General features: G+C 31.4%; 1 protein-coding gene across 1 annotated transcript in view; it reads left to right on the forward strand.

The window, feature by feature from the left end:
- Nucleotides 1-6,990: 6,990 nt before the first annotated feature.
- The window catches only part of LOC114333089 (SRSF protein kinase 2-like), a 110,670-nt gene continuing 95,358 nt past the window's right edge, over nucleotides 6,991-22,302 (forward strand). The window contains exon 1 of the mRNA XM_028282918.2: nucleotides 6,991-7,594. Within this exon, the coding sequence (XP_028138719.1) occupies nucleotides 7,422-7,594 (173 nt within the window). The 5' untranslated portion in view covers nucleotides 6,991-7,421. The remainder of the gene's footprint in view (nucleotides 7,595-22,302) is intronic.

The raw sequence follows: 22,302 nt of genomic DNA on the forward strand, positions 1-22,302 counted from the left end.
TAATAAGCCTTTTGTGGTCTTAAATTCGTGACAACAAACAAAGAAATAAATATTGAAGAAGCAGAGGTAACGGAAGCATTAAGGAAATTAAAAAATAGAAAATTACCAGGAGAGGACAGAATATCGAATGAACTCCTAAAGTACGGAGGACAAGACATGACCAAACAATTCTTAAAACTAATCCAAAAAATAATAGACCAAAACAGAATACCACAAGAATGGAGATCAAGCATCCTAATACCTCTCTTCAACAAGGGAGAAAACTCGAACCCGGAGAATTACAGAGGAATTAATTTATTAAACACAACACTAAAATTAACGACCAAAGTGATAACAAACAAACTGATTAATCGGGAAGATCATGCACCGACGCTATATTTATAATGAGGCAGATTCAAGAAAAATCGTTAGAATTCAACAAACCGGCATACTTATGTTTCATGGACCTTAAGAAGGCATTTGACAGGGTCAAATTAAAGGACGTTATCCATTTATTGTACGCAAGAGAGGTACCTCTAGGAATAATTAAAACGATCGAAAATATCTACCAGAACAACACAATAAAAGTAAAAGTAGATGAAGAACTAACTGACCCAATTGAAGCTTGCAATGGGATAAGACAGGGAGATTCCCTAAGTCCTCTGTTGTTCAACCTGATCATGGACGAAATAATAAAAAAAGTAAGAACAAAAAAAGGATACCAAATGGGAGAAAAACAACTTAAAATAATCTGCTATGCAGACGACGCAATACTAATCTCTCAAAGTGAAGATGATTTACAACGTATGCTGCCCGAATATAATATAACCGCTAGAAAATTTAACATGTTAATTTCCCCAAAAGAGACTAAATGCATGGTTATAACAGCAGATCTAATAAGGTGTAAATTAGAACTGGAGGGTCAATTAATAGAACAAGTCATGGAGTTTAAATATCTAGGCATCACACTATGCAGCTACGGAAAGCTCGAAACAGAAGTGGAAGATCAGGTGAATAAAGCAAACAGAGCCGCAGGTTGCCTGAATGAAACAATATGGAGAAATAAAAACATCGGAAAATAAGTGAAAGGCAGAAGTTACAAAACAGTCATCAGACCAATAATGATATACGCGGCAGAAACACGACCTGATACAGAAAGGACAAAAAGAATGCTAGAAACAACAGAGATGAAAACATTGCGAAAAATCGATGGTAAGACGCTGTGGGATAGAGCTAGAAGTGCAGATATACGAAGGAGATGCAAGGTGGACAACATTAATAACTGGGTGAAAAGCAAAAGAGTAGAATGGAATGACCACATAAGCCGAATGACAACAAATAGAGCAGTAAGGACGGCGAGAGACGGTTCCCCAATAGGAAGACGATCAGTGGGAAGACCACGAAAAAGATGGAATGACAACTTACTGGAGGCACATTGAAAAACAGACAGAGTAATGTCTATATAAAAAGAAGAAGAAGAAATTCCTTGGAGTATTTATTGCCGGTTTGAACTCTTACCCTGTTGTTGTAGTAAAGGTTTTTTACGGCTTCTATAAACTTCTGAGTTATTCCGATTTCCTTCATCGTGTTCCATAGTTGTTTTCTGGGAACCGTGTCATATGCCGTTTTTAAATCGATGAATGTTATGTGTACGGGTCTATTTTTTGCCATTTTTTTTCTCAATTAATTGTTGAAGTATATATAGGGTGAGGCAGATAACTGGCCTATTAGAAATATCTCGAGAACTAAAGGCAACAGAATCATGAAAATTGGAATAAAGGGGTTTTGAAGGATGATCTATTAAATGAAAATATTTTCATCTCTTTGTAACTTCCGGTTATACCGGAAGTTGCTTATAACTTCGTTTTTTTTGGAACACCCTGTATATTTTTACATTTTTGGATTCCCCTCAATATCTTATTTCTTAAAATATGAGGTTTTTTAATGTTATACAGGGTATTTTAAGAGATATTTACGTTTTTTTTTTATTAATTTCGAAGCAACATTCACACCCTGTACCATTGTAACAGTTTGACATTAAAAATTCTGCTTACGTTCAAGTGATATAGTCTACTATTGTTAAGAATCATTAGTATAGCTAATTTTGAAGTTTTAGTATACAGGGTTGGTCGAAACTCGGAATGAATATTTTCTTAAATGAGTTTTCTTAAATGGAACACTCTGTATTTTAGTATTGTAATGAAGAAATGATATTTCATGGTACTTTTTTATTTTATAAGTATTCCCTATACCTAACTGCTTTAATTTGTGAGTAATTGGTGATAAACATTAATTGCAACAAAAAATACGTAAAATTTTATTAGGTTGGCCGTGAAAATATTCAATCACAAATAATTTTTCAGAAATAAATACATATTAATCCAGGCTGATCCTTAAAATTACCAATAATGGTTTAGCTATCAAAATTCCTACGTAGTTAAGATTGTTAGTGCAACTAACAATTAAGCACAAATTAAAGCAGATAGGTATAGGGAATGCTTAAGAAATAAAAAAGTACCATAAAATATCATTTCATTACAATACTAAAATACAGGGTTTTCCATTTAAGAAAACTCAGAAAATACTCATTCCGAGTTTCGACCAACCCTGTATACTAAAATTAAAAATTTAGCTATACTAATGATTCTTAACCCTCTAACCGGCAAGCGTTCTTTAAAGAACTCGTCTTTGGAAATCTGAAAAACCTATACATACCTGAATATTATTATCGTTTAAACCTGTGTCGTTCCGTCCGTCAACAGATGTTTAACATTTGCTGAAAAGATTAATGCCATCCAAAATTTGGTTTGCACGCTGCTTTCAATATTGTTCAAAAAGGCAGTGTAGACGCGTCGATAATTATTTGTCGAAACGACCACGTGTTGTATCAAATATAATTTGTATTCTGAATATCCAATCGACTTGGGAATTTTTTTAGTAAGTAACATAAATGTTTTTTATCAATAAAAATTACTAGTTGGATTACAGAAAAAAACAGTTGTAAATAATGTTTGATAAAGTGAAGCGTTCTGTGAAGAACGCTTGCCGGTTCAAGGAAAAAAAAATAGTGAACTTATTTTTGTTTTTTTATTTTAGAAAGGGATTATTAGTTTGATTACAGAAAAAAACAGTTGAAAAAAATGTTTGACAAAGTGAAGCGTTCTTTGAAGAACGCTTGGCTATATAATAAAAAATATATTATTACTGAAACCAACTTTTTTTTCTTAATCCGGCAAGTGTTCTTTAAAGAACGCTTCACCTTTTTTACCAAGAAAGTGAGCCAATAAACTTTTTTACCTGTTTTATTGCTTTTTTTAGTTTCTTTTACCAATAATTGCCTAGAGAAAAATTCCCAACTTTCTATCTCTATTATTTCAGTTTTGCCTGCTAGAGGTTAACAATAGTAGACTATATTAAAAATAATTTGAACGTAAGTAGAGTTTTAGTTTTAGTCAAACTACTACAATTCTACAGGGTGAGAATATTGCTACGAAATTAATAAAAAAAACGTAATTATCTTTTAAAATACCCTGTATAACATTACAAATCCATATTTTAAGAAAGAAGACATCGAAGAGAATCCAAAAATGTAAAAATATACAGGGTGTCCCATTTAAAAAAACGAAGTTATAAGCAACTTCCGGTATAACCGGAAGTTGCAAAGAGATGAAAATATTTTCATTTAATAGATCATCCTTCAAAACCCCTGTATTCCAATGTTCATGATTCTGTTGCCTTTAGTTCTCGAGATATTTCTAATAGGCCAGTTATCTGCCTCGCCCTGTATATGTGGTATATGCAAGATCTTCCTGCCGCATGTCGTGAACCCCGCCTGACCTTCTCCGATTTTATTTGAGATAGATTTTTCCAGTTTTTCTTTTAGTATTTTTTCCATATAACTCACCCATACATGCTATCACACTGATGCCTCTAGTTCTCGCATTTCTTCTTATGTCGTATCGAGGTTATTTTATCTGCTTTGGATCATTCATCTGGTATTTCGTTCAGGTTTATAGCGTTAGTGAACATTTCTTGTATAATTCTGTGTAGTTTGTCTGTTCCGTACTTAATTAGTTCATTAACAATTCCTCCTGGTCCACCTGATCTTTGATGTTATACTTCTTTAGGCACGAGGGCAAATTTTTATTTTTACTGGGCGCATGCGCACACTGACAGTATGGTATGAAACTTTATACAGGATCTGATTGGGTGTTAAAATCATCTGTCAATAATTGTTCAAATGGAGATTCTGAATAAACAAAATGTTGTGTATATTAGTTTTTATTGTTGTGAGGACAGAGACAAAAGACCAAGTTTATAATTATTATTGTAGTGACTTTTTAAATAGTTTTTAAAAGCAACAGGTCATCATCATAGTCATTAACATCTTAGTAGATGTGTTGTGGTTCATAATTGGGCTTCAGCAGCTCGGACAGTTTGATTGATAATATTTCTCCACTGGTCGCGGTCATCAGTTACATGTATTACCTCAGGTACGTACCTTATTTTAAATCTTTCAGTATTGTAATATAAAATTACAAATTAGATACCTAAATATCTACCTATTTGGAAAATGTACCATGTACCTACCTAGCTAGTAAGTAATGCTTTGATTTACATAATTTGATTACCAACAAAAATCTCCATCTAATATATTGCTTTTTTAGTCTATATTTTGTCGTATTTTAATTCCACAAGAATTAAACTTATTTGATTAAACTGATAGAATAAGCAACAAACTGTCAAAAAAATTTCAAATCAAAAAAAGAATGTGTGTGTACTTTGTACGCACGTAAGAAGTTATACTTTTATTATAATATAATTTCAACGAAATAAATATCTACTTAACAGTTACAATACAAAAAATTAACAATAATTACCAAAAATGAACCAAAACAACAATGCCAAATATTAAAAAAAAATGAAAAAAATATGAATCGTCCGGGATTTGAACCCGCAATCTCGCGATTTTTTGATCTCTGGTCCAATGCTCTACCAACAAGGCCATCAAGCCGCATGCAACGTACCTTTCAGATATACATAATTATACATCACGGTGACAAGTGAAATATAAAAATAGATGTTTTATTATTTTACGCCCAAGGAAGACAAATCCAAAGACACAAAATTATAAAAAAAAACCTTTTAAACCACCTTTTTCAAATTGCGCAAGTTGTATTATTAATATTAATGTTAATAAATGAAGTATAAATATTTTGACGTTTCACAATTTGACAATTCACTTTTAACTGCAGTGCCTTAAAATTTTTAAAGCACTAGTGCCTTAAAGTAGCATTTTTAACGCTCCTGTGGAGTCCTAAAAATTGCACTTTTAACACGTTTGTAGAAAAATATGTTTAAAAACACTAATATATTCTTTCCACACCTTTTCTGGATTGATACATATATAAATTAAAACATTTTGAAGTATAACTTCAAAAATATAATATGAAAACTATTTAAAAAGGCAGTATAACTATTAACTAACCTTTGTTGTTTCTCTTCCCACAAATTTTAAAACGCAACAACCATATATAACCAAACCGTCAACCGTCCAAACCACAGCTGCGCTACAGCTGACATATTGGATAATTTTTGAAATGTCATTTGAACATCCAATCAGAACAAAGTTATAATGCGCATGCGCCGGGATCGAAGGTTTTAACATATAAAAATTCACCCTCATAGCGCGCGTAAAGCAGTATAACTTCAAAAATAGCTATATCTTCCGACGTCATTCATAATGTCTCGGTAGTTAAATTCTGCGTGGGGTGAGTTCAAAATAATCTAAACGTGATAGACGCAGGTTCAATTCCCAATGGAAATTTTTATTTTCTTTATTTTTTTTATTTTTTTATACATTTTATGATTGTAAGTATATGTATCATATTTTTTTTCAGAAAATACGTATTTAGTTAAAATTTTCTCAACAATTGTTCAGAAATAATTTCTTTGGTTTCATTTTTCAATGTGTTTGCGTGTGTTTTATTCTTTTATTTTTTTAATTTTTCGTATTGTTTTAATAAAAATTTTTGGAAAGTAGAAAGTATTAAAATTAGTTTAATAATTAGTTTAATAATAGAAGTGTAACTTCTTACGTGCGTACAAAGTACACACATATTCCTTTTTGTTCTTTAAAGTCCTTATGGATTCTTTACTTAGATTAATGTTACCTCAATCTGTTCTTAATTCTGATTTCGTTGTTGTTCATATTCTGTGTCTGTATCTATGAAATCTGGGCGGTTTTCTGTGAGTAGTTCTTAATAGTAGTCTTCCCACTCTTTTTGTGATACGTATTGTATTTGGACTTTTTCGTTGTTATTTTTCCTTAAAGATTTTTCCGATTTCCTTGTTCCTCCTATGTATTGTTCCTCCTACGTCCAACAACCAATTTTATTCCACAAATTGTTTCCATACTTTATAATTTCAAAATTTTACCCTGTATTTCATCTTTCAAGAATATAAAAATATACAGGCTATTCCATTAAAAATAAAGCTTATGGGCTATGCTAGGCTTGCGTGAATCACCCTGTACATTTAAATTTATGTTTAAAAAGCGCACGTTGATGTGTAAAAATCTACAGGTCTCAGCGTTTTTTATAATTTTTTAAGATAATGACAGAAATAATTGTATTCCATATAAGGGCCCTCTATCCTATATATTCGTAAGTTAAAGTAAATTTAACCTTATTTTCTTATATTTTTAGATTAAACAAAAGACATATTTAGGAGGAAGACTTCTTGTTCTTTTATTTTAATCGTTATATATATAAAAAAAAGTATTTAAAACGCGTCTAATAGTCATTATAATAGATGATTCAACCTACTCGTATATTATCGTAAAAATATTTAGTGCTTTACAAATAAAAGTGGAATGACCTAATTGGCAAATTGTTGATTGCTCGATCTTCCCTTCAGGAAATTTGCCGTTGGGCGTCCCTGCTCCGGCGAACGATATTGACGAATTTTACAGGGACACATGCGCGTAGTTCTTATGCGAAGTAGTCTGATAAAAGTCCAGGCGCAAACAATTCCTGATGTCGCGCAACAATACATATCACAATAAATCTCGCAAATACCATGATTAAAACGTCAACGGCCCCTGCCGAAGAAACTGAACCTAGTGTCGTGTTTTCTGAACGCTTTCCTGAAAATTTGTGGTCCAAATCATCACCATTCTGGCTCCAGACGTGCCGAATTTGCAACAGCCTCCCAAGTCTACCATTAACTTCAATAGATCAAATAGTGGAAAATCAGATTTCGACACCATTCACAACTTCAAGCCTAAAACACCCTTTTTGGACCATCAATCGGTGTCTTTCGACAGTTATTGTCGGAGGTCAACTTTGCAAAAAAGTTATTTCGAACATGAAAAATATAGGTCGCTCGAGACTTTCCACCCAAAAAGAGACTATGAAGAGGAAAGTCAAGAGAGGCCTTGGATGTATACATTTAAGTCTCCGATAGAAAATTTAGCCTCCTGTCACAACGAGTATGATCTAAAAGGACGCTTCAAGTACCGATTGAACTACAAAGATCGTACCGATTTCCTTTCATTGTCTTTATCACCACCTGGATCTCGAAATAATTTTACGTTTCGGGAATTTCCTTCTCTGTAAGTAAATTTTGTTAATATTTGCTTATTTGTGTAAAATTCACCCTAATATTATTTTATCTTTATTTAATGCTAAACAATTGTATTTTTTTGTCTCCAACAAGGAGTTAAATTGAAAGTTGACGATTCCTTTGTCTTTTTGATAAATTTTTAATTTCTTTACAAATTGATATGTCTCACGTATTCCGCTTTATTTATTAAATTGTTGTATTTTAAATTTTTGTTTTGTCTGCTGGCTATGTATATATTATATTCTGTCATATTCTTTTAGTTTTGATAGACACGATTTTATGTATGTGCATTATTATCTTTTATTTTCTTTTTCATTTTCCATCAATTTTCAAACTGAATTATTGTGTGCCCTATAAGACGAGAGAAATTAGCAAAATAAAAGCCTTTTTAGTAACATTCTGTTATACAGGTATTTAACAACTGCTTTTGATAAATTTGGTGGTAACAATATGTAACAAACAAACGACTAAGCGCCATTTTTTACTTATAAATAATATATAAACATTCTAAAATCGCTATTCGACTTTAAATTCTAAAGATGAAAACCGGTAAAGTGTAAAGAAAAGTAGACCAATTTTGCTGAAAAGGTATAGAAAGTCCTTTAAAATTAGAGTTTGTAAAGTTATTTTTGTTAACTTATTACAGTGGAACCTCGATAAATCGGATTAATCGGGACTGCGGCCGATCCGGGTTATCGAAAATTCGGGTTAGCCGGAGAATACGGTAAAAATTAATAAAATACAGTATACTTACAGAAAAACTCAATTATAATAATTGCAAAAAATGGAATACATATGCACAGCACATCTAAATAATTACGTACAGTTGTATAAAGTATTGTTTATTTCTTGGTAAAAAACTCAGTCAAACTGAAAAAATGTTCGTTTTGTCTGATGAAAATCGGTCCGGGTTAGCCGGCCTTCTGGGTTATCGGAGGCCGACTTATCGGGGTTCCACTGTACTACATTATTGCAAAATAGCTTTAACAGTAGATTTTTGAAAATTGTGAAAACTTTTTTTATAAATGCACAAAAATTTTTAATTTCGCGTGAGAATAGGGACCATATTAATAAAGTTCAGCTATAAAACTAACCAGAAATTTCACGTAATAGTACATAATTGCAAAATTGAAATTGGTTATCCCAGATAGATTTTGACTACGAAGTAGAAGTAGTTCTTGTAAATAGTTTATTTGTAAACTATTGGGTCTACATGAATTATGAAACTACCAAGTTGTATACAAAGACTTGTTATATTATTAAATTAAATAATTTAACTACTGAAAAGTATATATGCTAAATATTGTAAAATATGTTTTCCAAGTAGGAAGTGATTTTTTTATTCGAAGTGTTGACATTTTTACACGAATTAAAGAAAAAACCAAATGTCATACGACTTTTAAACCCGAGTTGTTTATTTTTTTTCAAAAATTCACCGGGCCTTTGTTTATAAAAAATATGTATCAAAACATTACAAAAGCACCATTTGAAAGATTAAAAGTTTAAGTTTTGACAACAAAAAAATTCAAAACTATTTTTAAAAGTGATTTCACTATTTCAAAAACTTCATTTATAACTTCAAATTTATAAAAAGACTCAATATCTCCGGTTCTTTTTCTTCTTAAAGTGCCATTTCCTCGACCGAGGTTGGCAATCATCATAGCTATTCGGACTGTAGAGACAGCTGCTCTAAAAAGTTCATTTAATGTATCCGCATCCGTACCATTCTCTCAGGTAGCGCAGCCATGATATTCTTTGTTCCCCTATTCTTGTTTTTCCTTGGGTCTTTCCCTGCATTATGAGTTGGAGCAAGTTGTATCTCTCTCTACGTGTAATATGTCCAAAATCTTCCAATTTTCTGGTTTTGATTGTACTTAAGACTTCCATTTCTTTATTTATCTTTGTCAGAACATCTTTGTTTGTGACCTGTTCTGTCCATGACACTTTCAGAATTTTTCTATACGCCCACAAGTCAAATGATGCTAGTTTTTTCATTGATGTCGCATTCAAGGGCCAAGCTGGCATTCCATAAAACAATACATATCACAATAAAACTCGCAAATACCATGATTAATACGTCAACGGCCCCTGTCGAAGAAACTGAACTTGATGTCTTGTGTTCTGAACGCTCTACTGAACATTCTTCTTCTTCTTCTTCTTCGCGCGACTAGGATTACTCCTGTTTGTCTGCCTCTTATTCTGTTTCAGTTGTTGTTGACTGTACATTGTCTTTCCACCTTTTCGGCGGCCTTACAACGGGTCTTCTGCTATACGGCTTGTTGTTTTTACAGATGTTCGGTAATCTATCTGGTTCCATTCGATTTACATGTTCGTTCCAGTTTTTCTTTCTTGTTTTTATCCACCTGTTAATATTTTTGAATTTTGCAACGTTCTCGTATACTTCTGTTGCTTTGTCTGTCTCTTAATGATATGCCCGCTATTGATCTTAATACTTTCATTTCGATATTGTTGATTTGTTGTTTCGTCTTTCTTGTATCGGTCCTTGTCTCCGCTGCATATGTTAGGATAGGTCTTACTGTTGTCTTGTATACTTTTATTTTGCTTTCCATGGTCAGATATTTGTTTGTCCATATGGTTTCTCGGAGGCAACCACTTACTCTTGCCGCTTTTGTCGCTTGTGTTGTGGTCTCTGTTCTTATATTCCTGTCACTAGTGATCTCTACTCCTAGGTAATTGAATTTCATTACTTGTTCTACAATTTTGCCGTCTATTTCTAACTTGCATGTACGCGGCTCTTTACTTATCACTATACATTTAGTTTTTTCTACCGATATTCTCAAATTAAATTTATTTGCTGTGAGATTGAAAGTGTGGAGCTGCCTTTGTAGGTCATCCTCGTTATCAGCAATTAGTACTGCATCATCGGCATAGCATAGTATCGTGATTTTATGCGCTCCCATGTGGTATCCATGTCGTTTTCTGACTTCGTGAATTATTTGATTCATCATAATATTGAATAACAATGGGCTGAGCGAGTCTCCTTGGCGGATTCCTCCCTTTAGTTCTATGCGTTCTGTTTCTCCTGTTGACATTTTAACTCTGGTCTTGTTGTTCTTGTTAATTTCCTTAATTAGCCTTATTATCTGGTGGTCTATTTGTTCAGCTTGCAATAAATTTAAGATATCATTTCGCCTCACCCTGTCAAAAGCACTTTTTAAATCTACAAAGCACATGTATGCTGGTTTTCCATATTCAATAGACTTTTCTACTATTTTCCTGATAATAAAAATTGCATCTATTGTGCTGCGGTTCTTCCGGAAGCCTTGCTGTTTATCTGCCATATTCGCTATTTCCTCGATTTTATCTTTTATGACTGCCGTCAACAATTTTAATGTGCTGTTCATCAGACTAATGCCTCTATAATTTTCAGGATTTTTCGAGTCTCCCTTTTTGAGTATCGGTAGCAGGAGACTTTCCTTCCATTCCGCTGGTACTACTCCGATATTTATTATATCGACAAATAATTTTAGGAGCCATTTGAGTAGTGTTCTTCCTCCATATTTTAGCAGTTCATTATTTATCTTATCAGGACCAGGTGCTTTTCTATTTTTAATTTTTAATTTTTTTTTTATTTTTTATTTTTTTTTATTTGTGGTTATTTTTTTTTTATTTTTTTTATTTTAAACATTTGTGGTCCAAATCATCACCATTATGGTTCCACACGTGCCAAAGTCTACCATTAACTTCAACAGATCAAATAGTGGAAAATCAGATTTCGACACCATTCACAACTTCAAGCATAAAACACCCTTTTTGGACCATCAGTCGGTGTCTTTGGACAGTTATTGTCGGAGTTCATCTTTGCAAAAAAGTTATTTCGATCATGAAAAATATAGGTCGCTCAAGACTTTCCACCCAAAAAGAGACTATGAAGAGGAAAGTCAAGAGAGGCCTTGGATGTATACATTTAACTCTCCGATAGAAAATTTAGCCTCCTGTCACGAGTCTGATCTAAAAGGACGCTTCAAGTACCGATTGAACTATAAAGATCGTACCGATTTCCTTTCATTGTCTTTATCACCACCTGGATCTCGAAATCATTTTACGTTTCGGGAATTTCCTTCTCTGTAAATAAATTTTGTTATTATTTGTTTTTTTGTGTAAAATTCACCTTAAAATTATTTTATCTTTACTCAATGCTTAATTGTGTAATTATATTTATATGCCGATATTCAATTCGGCATTCTGTCAAGGCTTCCAACATATTTGTTAATTTTTGGTGTCATAGGCCTTTTCATAATCCACAAATATTAAAGCTAGTTGTTTATTATATTCTTATTTTTCTATAAGATTTTTTTTATTATCAAGAGGTGATCGTTTTTTCCGTAGTCTTTTCTAAGATTCGCCTGTTCTATGGGCTGATAGAATTCCAATTTATTTTCTAATCGTTTCGTAATAATTATTTCTGTAAATAGTTTATAAATATGGAAAAGTAGACTTATGGGCTTGTAGGTTCTAACGACGATAATTTCAGTAAATGTATGGACTCATCCAATTAAAACTGCAATAACCGTCAATGTACATAGGTTTATTTTTCTTATAAAATTTTAATAATATAACTCTTTATAATAATTAAAGATTACGTAGATAAGTAAATTTATTTGACAAGTACCTACTGCCTTCAGAAGGTATCTGCTCCAAAATTGTTTTTAAAATAAATTTTTTTAAGCAAATTAATCTAAACTTTTGGGCTATGTCCTAAAATGTTTTTTTATTTTTTGCATGACACTGATCTCATATTTTTGGGCCTCTTGATCCATATTTTTTATCAAACAAAATACAGTTAACCCGGCACCTGCCACGTGGCTTTGCAAGGCGTCAACTGCCACGTGGGGTGCTCACAGCACCCCTTAAAAATTGTCTGTGATCTACTTGTTTAAAAAACAAAATAATGTATTGAGTAACACAAGAATATAAAAAAAACATGTTTTATTAACTTATTAGCCACTAATATATTATAAAAGTTAAAAAATAAAATGAAAAAGGTGTTATCAGTAAATTAGCAAGTACCAAGCCATAATAAATGAAGTCAAGTAAAATATCTAAAAAATTAAGATTTAGTGAGTATAGAGTCTATATTAATAATTTAAATCAGTTATTTCAATAACAAATGTAAATTTGACGTGTTTATCAAAAATACAAAAAAAAATAAAACTTAAAGTGTCAGATGATGACACCCCAATTCGAGTTTAGAGATACAAGTTCAAAATGACACTAAATAACCACTTCAAACGCTAACTCATCTATGCTATATAATATTATAGAAAGCTACTATGACGCACATCACGGTTATCAAACTTGACATATAAAATATTTAATAAAAATGTGTTATGGGGTGCTGGTAGCACCCCACGTGGCAGGTACCGGGTTAACAAGACACGATCTATCCAATCTTGTCTTGTTAACTCACGACTACAAAGTCTTCAACATCAAAAGCTGTAAATACAGTGTGGGCCAAAGAAAACAGTCCACCTCGATATTTGGCAGTATTTATTAGATTTTAAGGATGTGAAGAAACAGGTCGATTTTTGATCTAAGGGGGATACATTTTTACGGTACACACATCTGTCATTTGTCAACCCCCTCCCTCCCACTTCCCTCGCCCCTTATTTTTAAATAGGGAATAGGGGTCGTGTGCTAGTTCATTTGAAAGGTTATTCAATTCTCTACTCGGTAATATTAACATTGACATAATTATTTATACAGGGTGTCCCAGAAAAATTATTTTGGATTAAATTAATCGACACAAACAGAAGGATGTATGTAATTTATTTAATTCAAAATACATTCTACTGCTGTCACAAAACAAAAAAAAATGTTTTTTGATAAATAAACATTGCTTTCCGGTTAATTTCAATGTTCAAGCTGCCACCCATCTGCCTCTTGGTATGTTGGATATACCAAGGAATATTGAATTTAAGCAACAAACAATGTTTCTTTATCAAATAAACATTTTTTTCTGTTTTCTGTCAGCAGTAGAATGTATTTTGAGTGGAATAAATTACATACATTCTTCTTTTTGTGTCAATTAATTTAATTCAAAATATTTTTCTTGGACACCCTGTATAAATAATTATGTCAATGTTAATATTACTGAATAGAAAATTGAATAACTTTCAAATGAGGTAGCACACGACCCCTATTCCCTATTTAAAAATAAGTGGTGGGGAAAGTGGAAGGGAGGGGGTTGACAAATGGCAGATGTATATACCGTAAAAATGTGTCACCCTTAAAACAAAAATCGACCTTATTCTTGATTTCCTTTAAATCGAATAATTACTGCCAAATATCGAGTTGGGCTGTTTTCTTTGGCACACACTGTATAGATAAATACATATTTATAATATTAGAATGTAGGTCTAGAATATACGTAGGTATTAGTTTTGGTCTTACCTTCACTGCTTCCAACATCGTCAGGTTTTTTATAATTATTAATCTTGCCTTTACTTTCTCGAATTCACCAATCAAATTTTTCAAATCTTCTTTCTTGTCTGATGCCACTGACGTCAAAAGTTTTTGGCTCATATTGGTTTTGTTCACAGAATTTTCAAAAAGAATTTATGTCCATGGAAAAATTTTTAATATTATTACATTTACGAAATTAGGAAAATTCACTGAAAACAGTTCACCGAAGATAATTCACCAAAAACATTTCACCTAAACACAGTTTACCGAAAGTACAATTCACCGAAATTATACAGTGTGTTCATAAAGGGTGGAAACGGTCTATTATCTCATGACTTAATTATTTTCAGAGTTAAAGCTCTGACAGGTCGATTTTTATTTTTAAATTATGATTTTTCGACGTATATCCCATAATGCTGACGTCATGAATTTGGGCGCGATGACGTCATCGACGATTTTTTAAATGGGAGTAGGGGTCGTGTGTTAGCTCGTTTCAAAGGTTATTTAATTATCTATTCAGAAATATAAACATTAACATCATTATTTATACAGGGTGGCCAAAAAATAATTTTTGAATAAAATTAATTGCCGCAAAAAGAAGAATGTATGTAATTTATTAGAAAAGAGAAAAAAATGTTTATTTGAAAAATAAACATTGCTTTTCGCTTAAATTAAATGTTCAAACTGCCTAGAGGCAGGTGGGTGGCTGTTTGACATTTAATTTAAGCGAAAAGCAATATTTATTCATGAAATAAACATTTTTTTATATTATCTGGCATCAGTAAAATGTATTTTGAATATAAAATGTATTTTTCTTTTTGCCCTAATTAATTTAATTCAAGAATTATTTTTGGCCACCCTGTATAAATAATGATGTTAATGTTTATATTACTGAATAGAGAATTGAATCAGCTTTCAAATGAGCTTACACACGACCCCTATTCCCTTTTTAAAAAATCATCGATGACGTCATCACGGCCAAATCGATGACGTCACTATACGTCAAAAAATCATAATTTAAAAATAAAAATCGACCTGTCTTAGCTTTAACTCTGAAAATAATTAAGTCATGAGATAATAGATCGTTTCCACACTTTATGAACACAATGTATAAATAAATTGGTTTGAATAAGTAAAATTCTTTTATATAAAATAGAATTTATTTTAAAATGTCACTAAGTATCATAAACAACAGAAACCCAATTACACAATAAATATAGACCGAAAGCTATATTAGTCGAGGAAATGAAACAAAAAATGGCAAATCCTCGCAATTTTTTCGTCCAGCATCGATTTGTACAAAAATTTGGGATTAACCTCATTTCACCCTCTAGTTTATTTTCTATATTGAGCCGTTGTACGCTTTTGGTTTTTTAAAGGTTTAAACTACCCCTAAAAAACTACTTGTAAAAAATTATATAACAACATTTTAAACTTTAATATTGTCAACATTTGGTTCTTATTAGTTACATAATGATTGTTTTATGCCTTAAGATATAGTATCCTAATATTTCAACCCTTAAAACCACCCTTGTTAGAGCTATATGTAAAAAATTACTTATCCTAAAAGAATGATTTCGGCTTGCATCGACTTACATAAAAATTTGGGATTAGGATCATCTTACCCTGTACTTCATGTTCTATAACATGCTCAAGGGCGTCGAATATTTTTAGGGGTGTAAACCACCCCTTATTGTCAAAAATTATATAAAAACATTGTAAACTTTAATATGGGTAAAATTTGGTTTTGATTGGCTAAAAATAATGATTGTTTTATACTTTAGGATATAATATCATAATATTTCAACCCTTAAAAACCACCCTTAAGAACATTACAATTTTTATAAGTAGACAATACAAATAGTTTTTAAGTCATCTTCCAGTATACGAACCAGTTCTGTGGTACCTATTTTACATGCATTGAAAATATGTTCCATAAGCGGACTATTCGAATATTTCGAAAAAAAAAATTCGTTTTATAAACATAGCTTCTTCATTTTTGGCGACAAAAAGTTGTTTCAGAAACAATTTTGTAGGATTTTTGAAGAACTATAAGACTGTGTAAATTAAATTCCGTTAGATCCCTTAGTTTTTAATTGGGGTGGGTTTAAAAAGCTCGAATAAGGGGGTGTTTGCTCGTAAATAGAGGTTTTAAACAGCTATATATCGCTAATAGTCTAAGAGCTAGAGGCGAGAAATCATCGTCATAAGTAATATGGAGTTTGGCATGTGAAATGTGTCTATTGTATGTTGATAATTATGACCCCTTTCAGGCTGACACCTCAGTGGAAACAGGGAGTAGCAATAAGGGATGAAAGGGGAAAGTTAACGCAGTCATTAAAGGTTTTCACCTCCTATTTTGTTAAACCTCCATCGATTTACATGAAAATTGGTGAGTAGTTAGAGCATACCTCAAGAAATAAAACTGATATGGTGCCAACGTGCGCTTTTAGCCTGGGGGTGGATGCCACCCCTTCTCAGAGATGAAAACTATTTTATTAAAAGTAACCCCACTAATCGATAGAGGGACAAACTTTAAGCAAAATTTATTACCTCTAATTATTAAAATAAATCAATACTTTTTGAGTTATTAAAGATCAAAGATTTGAATTTTTCGTGAAATAAATGCATGATGTAAAGCGGTTTTTCGTAAATAATTCAAAAACTGTAAGTTTTATCAAAATAGTTATGATTACCAAAATTGAAGATAATAAAAAGTAAAAGAGATTTCTTATTCGAAAAACCTTTGAGAATTAACAAAAAGTGAGTTATAGGTGATGGAATATATATTTTTTTTCGGCTAGTACCCAAATCTATGTATTCAAGCTCAAATAACGGGAAAACGGTGCATTTTATAAAATATATTCACTGACACTTGTCAAAGTACTTGGAAATATGTATCAAATGAGCTCCCAGAAAAGTTGATACCATTAAACATTATGCTACAAACATTTTTCAAAGTTTAGGCTCCAAAAATTTGGAGCTTAATTATTATATTATTTATATAAGTTTTTAAAATTGTTTTGAGACATTTATATATAATATAGCAAAAATGTATTTGAATATTATGTCAAATGTGCCCATTATTGGACACCCTCAGTTTCTGTACATATTCAGTTTATACAGGGGCGGTTCTAGACCAAAAAAAAGTGGGGGGCAAGGGAACACAACCGGTGAATAAACAAGATGACGTGCCTTTTTAACGAAAATTATAGTACAAAAGTACTGTAAAAACTGAAGGGGGGGCAGCTGCTCCCCTGCTTCTGGCTAGAGCCGCCACTAAGTTTATATCGATAGAAAAAATTCAATTAAATATCGAAATAATATAAAAATAATATTTTAGTAACATACATTTAATTAATAATAATATGTTCTTTTTATCATCCGTAACTTCACGCATGTGCTCTTAAATTGACGGATTGATGATATTTGATTAATATTTCCAACCGTCAATTAAAGACTATGAAAGATCTACAAGAGGTAACAAAGAAGCTGATCGCGTTTTCTGTATATCAGGACCCAATCAAAAGAGACCAGTCGATTTTATTAAAGAGTTAAGAAATAACACATTCAAAGAGGCTTTGGTTCGATTTTTTTTTTACTTATTGGGCTGATAACGAAATAGCACCTTTTCTGCAAGGTAAAATAATATATGTTAATTTTATTGAGTGTCACAAGTTTTTCGTTAGTAAAAATGGAGAAGTGCAGAAAGACGAAGCTCCACATTTTAGTTGTCCAGCTCATGAGGAGGCAGACACTAAAATAATATACCACGTATGTCAACTACAGAAAGATGCCAATGTAATCATAAAGTGCTCAGATACAGATATTCTGGTTATTATGTTAAGTAATATGCATCACTTGAACAGTAATTTACACATTTGGATACAGTCTGGAACCGCAGGAGAAAAACATATTGATATCTGTAAAATTTACGAACATTTTGGAGATTCAATATGCAAAGCTTTAGCTGGTTTCCACGCTCTAACTGGCTGTGACTATAATCCATGTTTTCATAGAAAGGGAAAAAAGAGACATAGAGCAAAAAAGAAATATTATGAAATCATTTGAGCAATATAAGGAAGCATTTTATGCTCTTGGAGATATCGATTTTGACGAAGACATGGTTTTTGAAATTCTAGAAACATATATTTGTCACATATACGGTACAGGGATTACAAAAAGAATTCTCCAAAGAAAAGTCAATGACATACGGCTTACAATATTTAATCGTCGATATAAGCTAAAAGACGTAAATGAACCATTTTTTAAAAAATATCTGAAAAATTTTGATGCATCAACTTTACCACCATCTTAATCTGAGCTATATCAACATCTTTTACGAGCACGATACATTACAAGTATTTGGTTGAACGCCTATAAAAAAAATCTAACAGATCTGGTTATTGAACAAAATGGTTGGGAACTTGCTGAAGATAACACATATAAATTCAAATGGTTTGAAGGGCCTCAAATGCCAGAGATTGTTAGAGATATTATTTTTGAGAATGAAACAGACGATGAGATGGATGATGAGCAAGCTGATGATGACATTCATAATAGCGAAAGTGATGAAAATAATTATGATAGCGATTTTAGTGAATGTGACAGCGAAAGTGAAAAATAAATAGTATTTTCAACGAAAATTTTGATTTCGTTTATAAATTCGCAAAGTCCGTTCGTTCGTTTCTGCGTTGCCACCCCTGCAATATCTGGAGCTTATGTACCGATGTCAATGTAGTTTTGTCTCCTGAATCCAAATCTGAAAACGGCATTTCGATATCTCAAACCATCTTCGACATAACCGACCTCAAAGACAAGTTGCATCTCGGGACAGCAATTTATGATTTTTTAGCAATTTTAGATAGCGAGATAATTCTACAATGGAGACACTGTACGTAAAAATGTTAATGAAAATTTCATATTATTTCAAAAATATATTACTTCATATAAACTGTAAAAGAATTGAAATATCAAATAAATAAATATTACTTATTAATTTTAATGTAAGTAATGTTAAATGGCAGGTTACAAATTTTTGGTGCTGTATACCCAATGATTTATGTATTATGTATATTATATTGTATAATATACAGTGTGTCTACTTTTAGTTGGACACATATATTACGGGACACTTTTTTATTTTTAATTTTACGAAATGTTATAATTCATAAAAAATTCTGCATCGTCTAAAACCTACGATTCAATCATCAGATAGCAAATTTTATCTATATTATAGGAGGCGTTTTAAAAAATATGACTTTCGCTCAAGATTAAAGTACCTTTTTTCACACTGTTGTAAATTATTGTTACTACGAAAAATTGTTTGAAATTAAAAACTGTATTCTAATATATGCAATAGTTGTTATTATTATAATTAAATAATTAATAATTATTATAATAATGTAACTATTATCTACATTCTTCTAATAAAAAGAAAATATTTAATTTTTTTCTCAAATTAGCGATACCTACCTATCATCATTTTCATTTATAACTCTTTTATTATTAATTTTACGAACAAAAATTATTCTTCATAAAAAGATCTGCACGGTCTAAAATCCAAGATGCAATCATAAACATAAGATTATATAAAATTGTATCGATTTTAGTCGATGTGTAAAAAATATGAATTTCGCTTAAGAAATTCGCTCAGTAAAGTGCCTTTATAGCTCACAATATTTAAATAGTATGATATAATTGCACATTAAACATAATTTTTAATTATAAACAACTTTTCATAATAGCAATTTTCCATATTAGGAATTTAAATAAGTACATAAAAAACAAAGTTTTCGTTATAATAATGCTCACATTTTTAACTTGTTATATTTAAATTGTAATAAAACGAACTTGATAATAAATTATAATCCTAACTTCATTCCCGAAATTCCTTTAAAAACTATTCTGTTAACAAATTTCAAAATAAATATATAAATAGCGTATGTTTTAATTTTCACTTTTTCCTAAAAACTCGAAAGGGTTCTCTTATTTTCATCATCACTTGCTTAGCTTTGATGTTATAAACTTCATCTGGAGCTCACTTGATAGGTATTCTTGAGTACTTTGACAAGTGTTCAGTAAATATATTTTATAAAATGCACCGTTTTCCCGTTATTTGAGCTTGAATACTTAGATTTGGGTACTAGCCGAAAAAAATATACATTCCATCACCTATAACTCACTTTTTATTAACTCTCAAAGGTTTTTCGAATAATAAATCTCTTTTATTTTTTATTATCTTCAATTTTGGTAATCATAACTATTTTGATAAAACTTACAGTTTTTGAATTATTTACGAAAAACCGCTTTACATCATGCATTTATTTGACGAAAAATTCAAATCTTTGATCTTTAATAACTCAAAAAGTATTGATTTATTTTAATAATTAGAAGTAACAAATTTTGCTTAAAACTTGTCCCTCTATCGATTAGTGGGGGTATTTTTAATAAAATAGTTTTCACCCCCGAGAAGGGGTGGCATCCACCCCCAGGGTAAAAGCGCACGTTGGCACCATATCAGTTTTGTTTCTTGAGTTATGCTCTAACTACTCACCAATTTTCATGCAAATCGATGGAGGTTTAACAAAATTGAAGGTGAACACATTTAATGACTGCACCAACATTCCCCTTTCATCCCTTATTGCTACTTCCTGTATCCACTGAGGTGTCAGCCTGAAAGGGGTCATAGTTATCAATATACAATAGACACATTTCACATGCCAAACTCCATATTACTTATGACGATGATTTCTCGCCTCTAGCTCTCCGTCTATAACTATTCACTGTAATAAAAATATATGTACAATATAATTTTACTTACTAAAAAGGCTACAATTTAGTAGTCTATTAGTTTTTCGCGCATCTCCAGTATTTTCGGAGATATTTGGAAGTAAAAGGTGAAAAATACGAAATTGCAAAAAATCTATTTTTCTTTAAACTCCAATTTTTCTAAAATTAGGCCTTTTAAATAGGTCAAACTTTTTGGGTGTATTGACAATACAAGCATACAAGGAATTACAGAAAGGTGAAGACCAATTTTTAATTGGGAGGGTAGTCAGGGGGTTATTTTTACTGATTTCTTCGTAGAGAAAGGCAGGTACTGACTTTTTTTATCATAAGTCGTCCTATTTTCATGTTAGAATTTTTTTTATTATTATTCATTGAAAGATTTAATTGTATACTTGAAAAAATATAATTTAAGTTTTCCTCGAAAAATGCAAAGTTTTCCCGTTATTCGGCTTTGAATATTTCAAATTATGCATTTGACGAGAAAAGCTAACCTTTAACATGCCGTATCTCGGTTTGTATTGGTCTTAAAGAAAAAATATTGTGTTACTAAAAGATTCAATTTTGTTATCTGCAATTTTTTTTATTAAATGCATATTTTTCGAGGTATCCTCAAAAAAACTTCTAAAAACGTCGATTGTTTCGACGAAAAACTGTTACTTTCAAGCGCCAATAACTCGAAAAATATTAGTTTTACGAAGAAAATGTAAAAAACATTTTTTTCTTAGAATTACGTTTTACAATGATTTACATGGTTAAAATGTAATAAAAAATTCCCAACCCCGAGATGGGGTGGCAACCACCCTCAAGGTTTTAGCGTACAGCGACATGATATAGAAAATGATCCTTGGACTATTCCCTAGCTTCTGTGAAAATTTCAAGTAAATCCATGCTGGACGAAAAAATTGCGAGCCAAAATGCTTCATTTCCTCGACTATATAGACACCTTTTCTAAAGAAAATAATAAAATGCAATTGGTACCCTTACTTAATCATCCAAACTTTCTAAAGAAAATATTTAAATGCAATAAGCAGGGTGCCCTTACTTAAATAAATAAATAAATTAATTTTATACTTTATTCATATAATTTCGGTGAATTTTATTTCCGTCTACGTTACATTTACATGCAACATTTACAATCATCTATTGACAATTCGGTACTTAGTCTTTTCGGATCGAAATACATTTTGAATAATCAAGTGTATCAGGGTTTAATTGATAAAGTCAACAAATTCTGAATCCATTTCTAATCGTTCCTTCCTTACAAGCTTCATCAAAAGCTTGTTTAAAAAACATACTAAAATTGTGACGAGTAATTGGTGTACTACTCTTTTGTTTTTTCTTCAGATTTTTCATCATCTGTCAGCTACCCCTCATATACCTTTTATAATTTTTAAAATGTCTGTATCAGATTTTTACATGAAATCAATGATTTTTTTCACAGATAGACTTGTGTAATGTGGTTACTATTAATACAAAGTT

The sequence above is a fragment of the Diabrotica virgifera genome, chromosome 10, assembly GCF_917563875.1.
Source record: "Diabrotica virgifera virgifera chromosome 10, PGI_DIABVI_V3a".
Lineage (NCBI taxonomy): Eukaryota > Metazoa > Arthropoda > Insecta > Coleoptera > Chrysomelidae > Diabrotica > Diabrotica virgifera.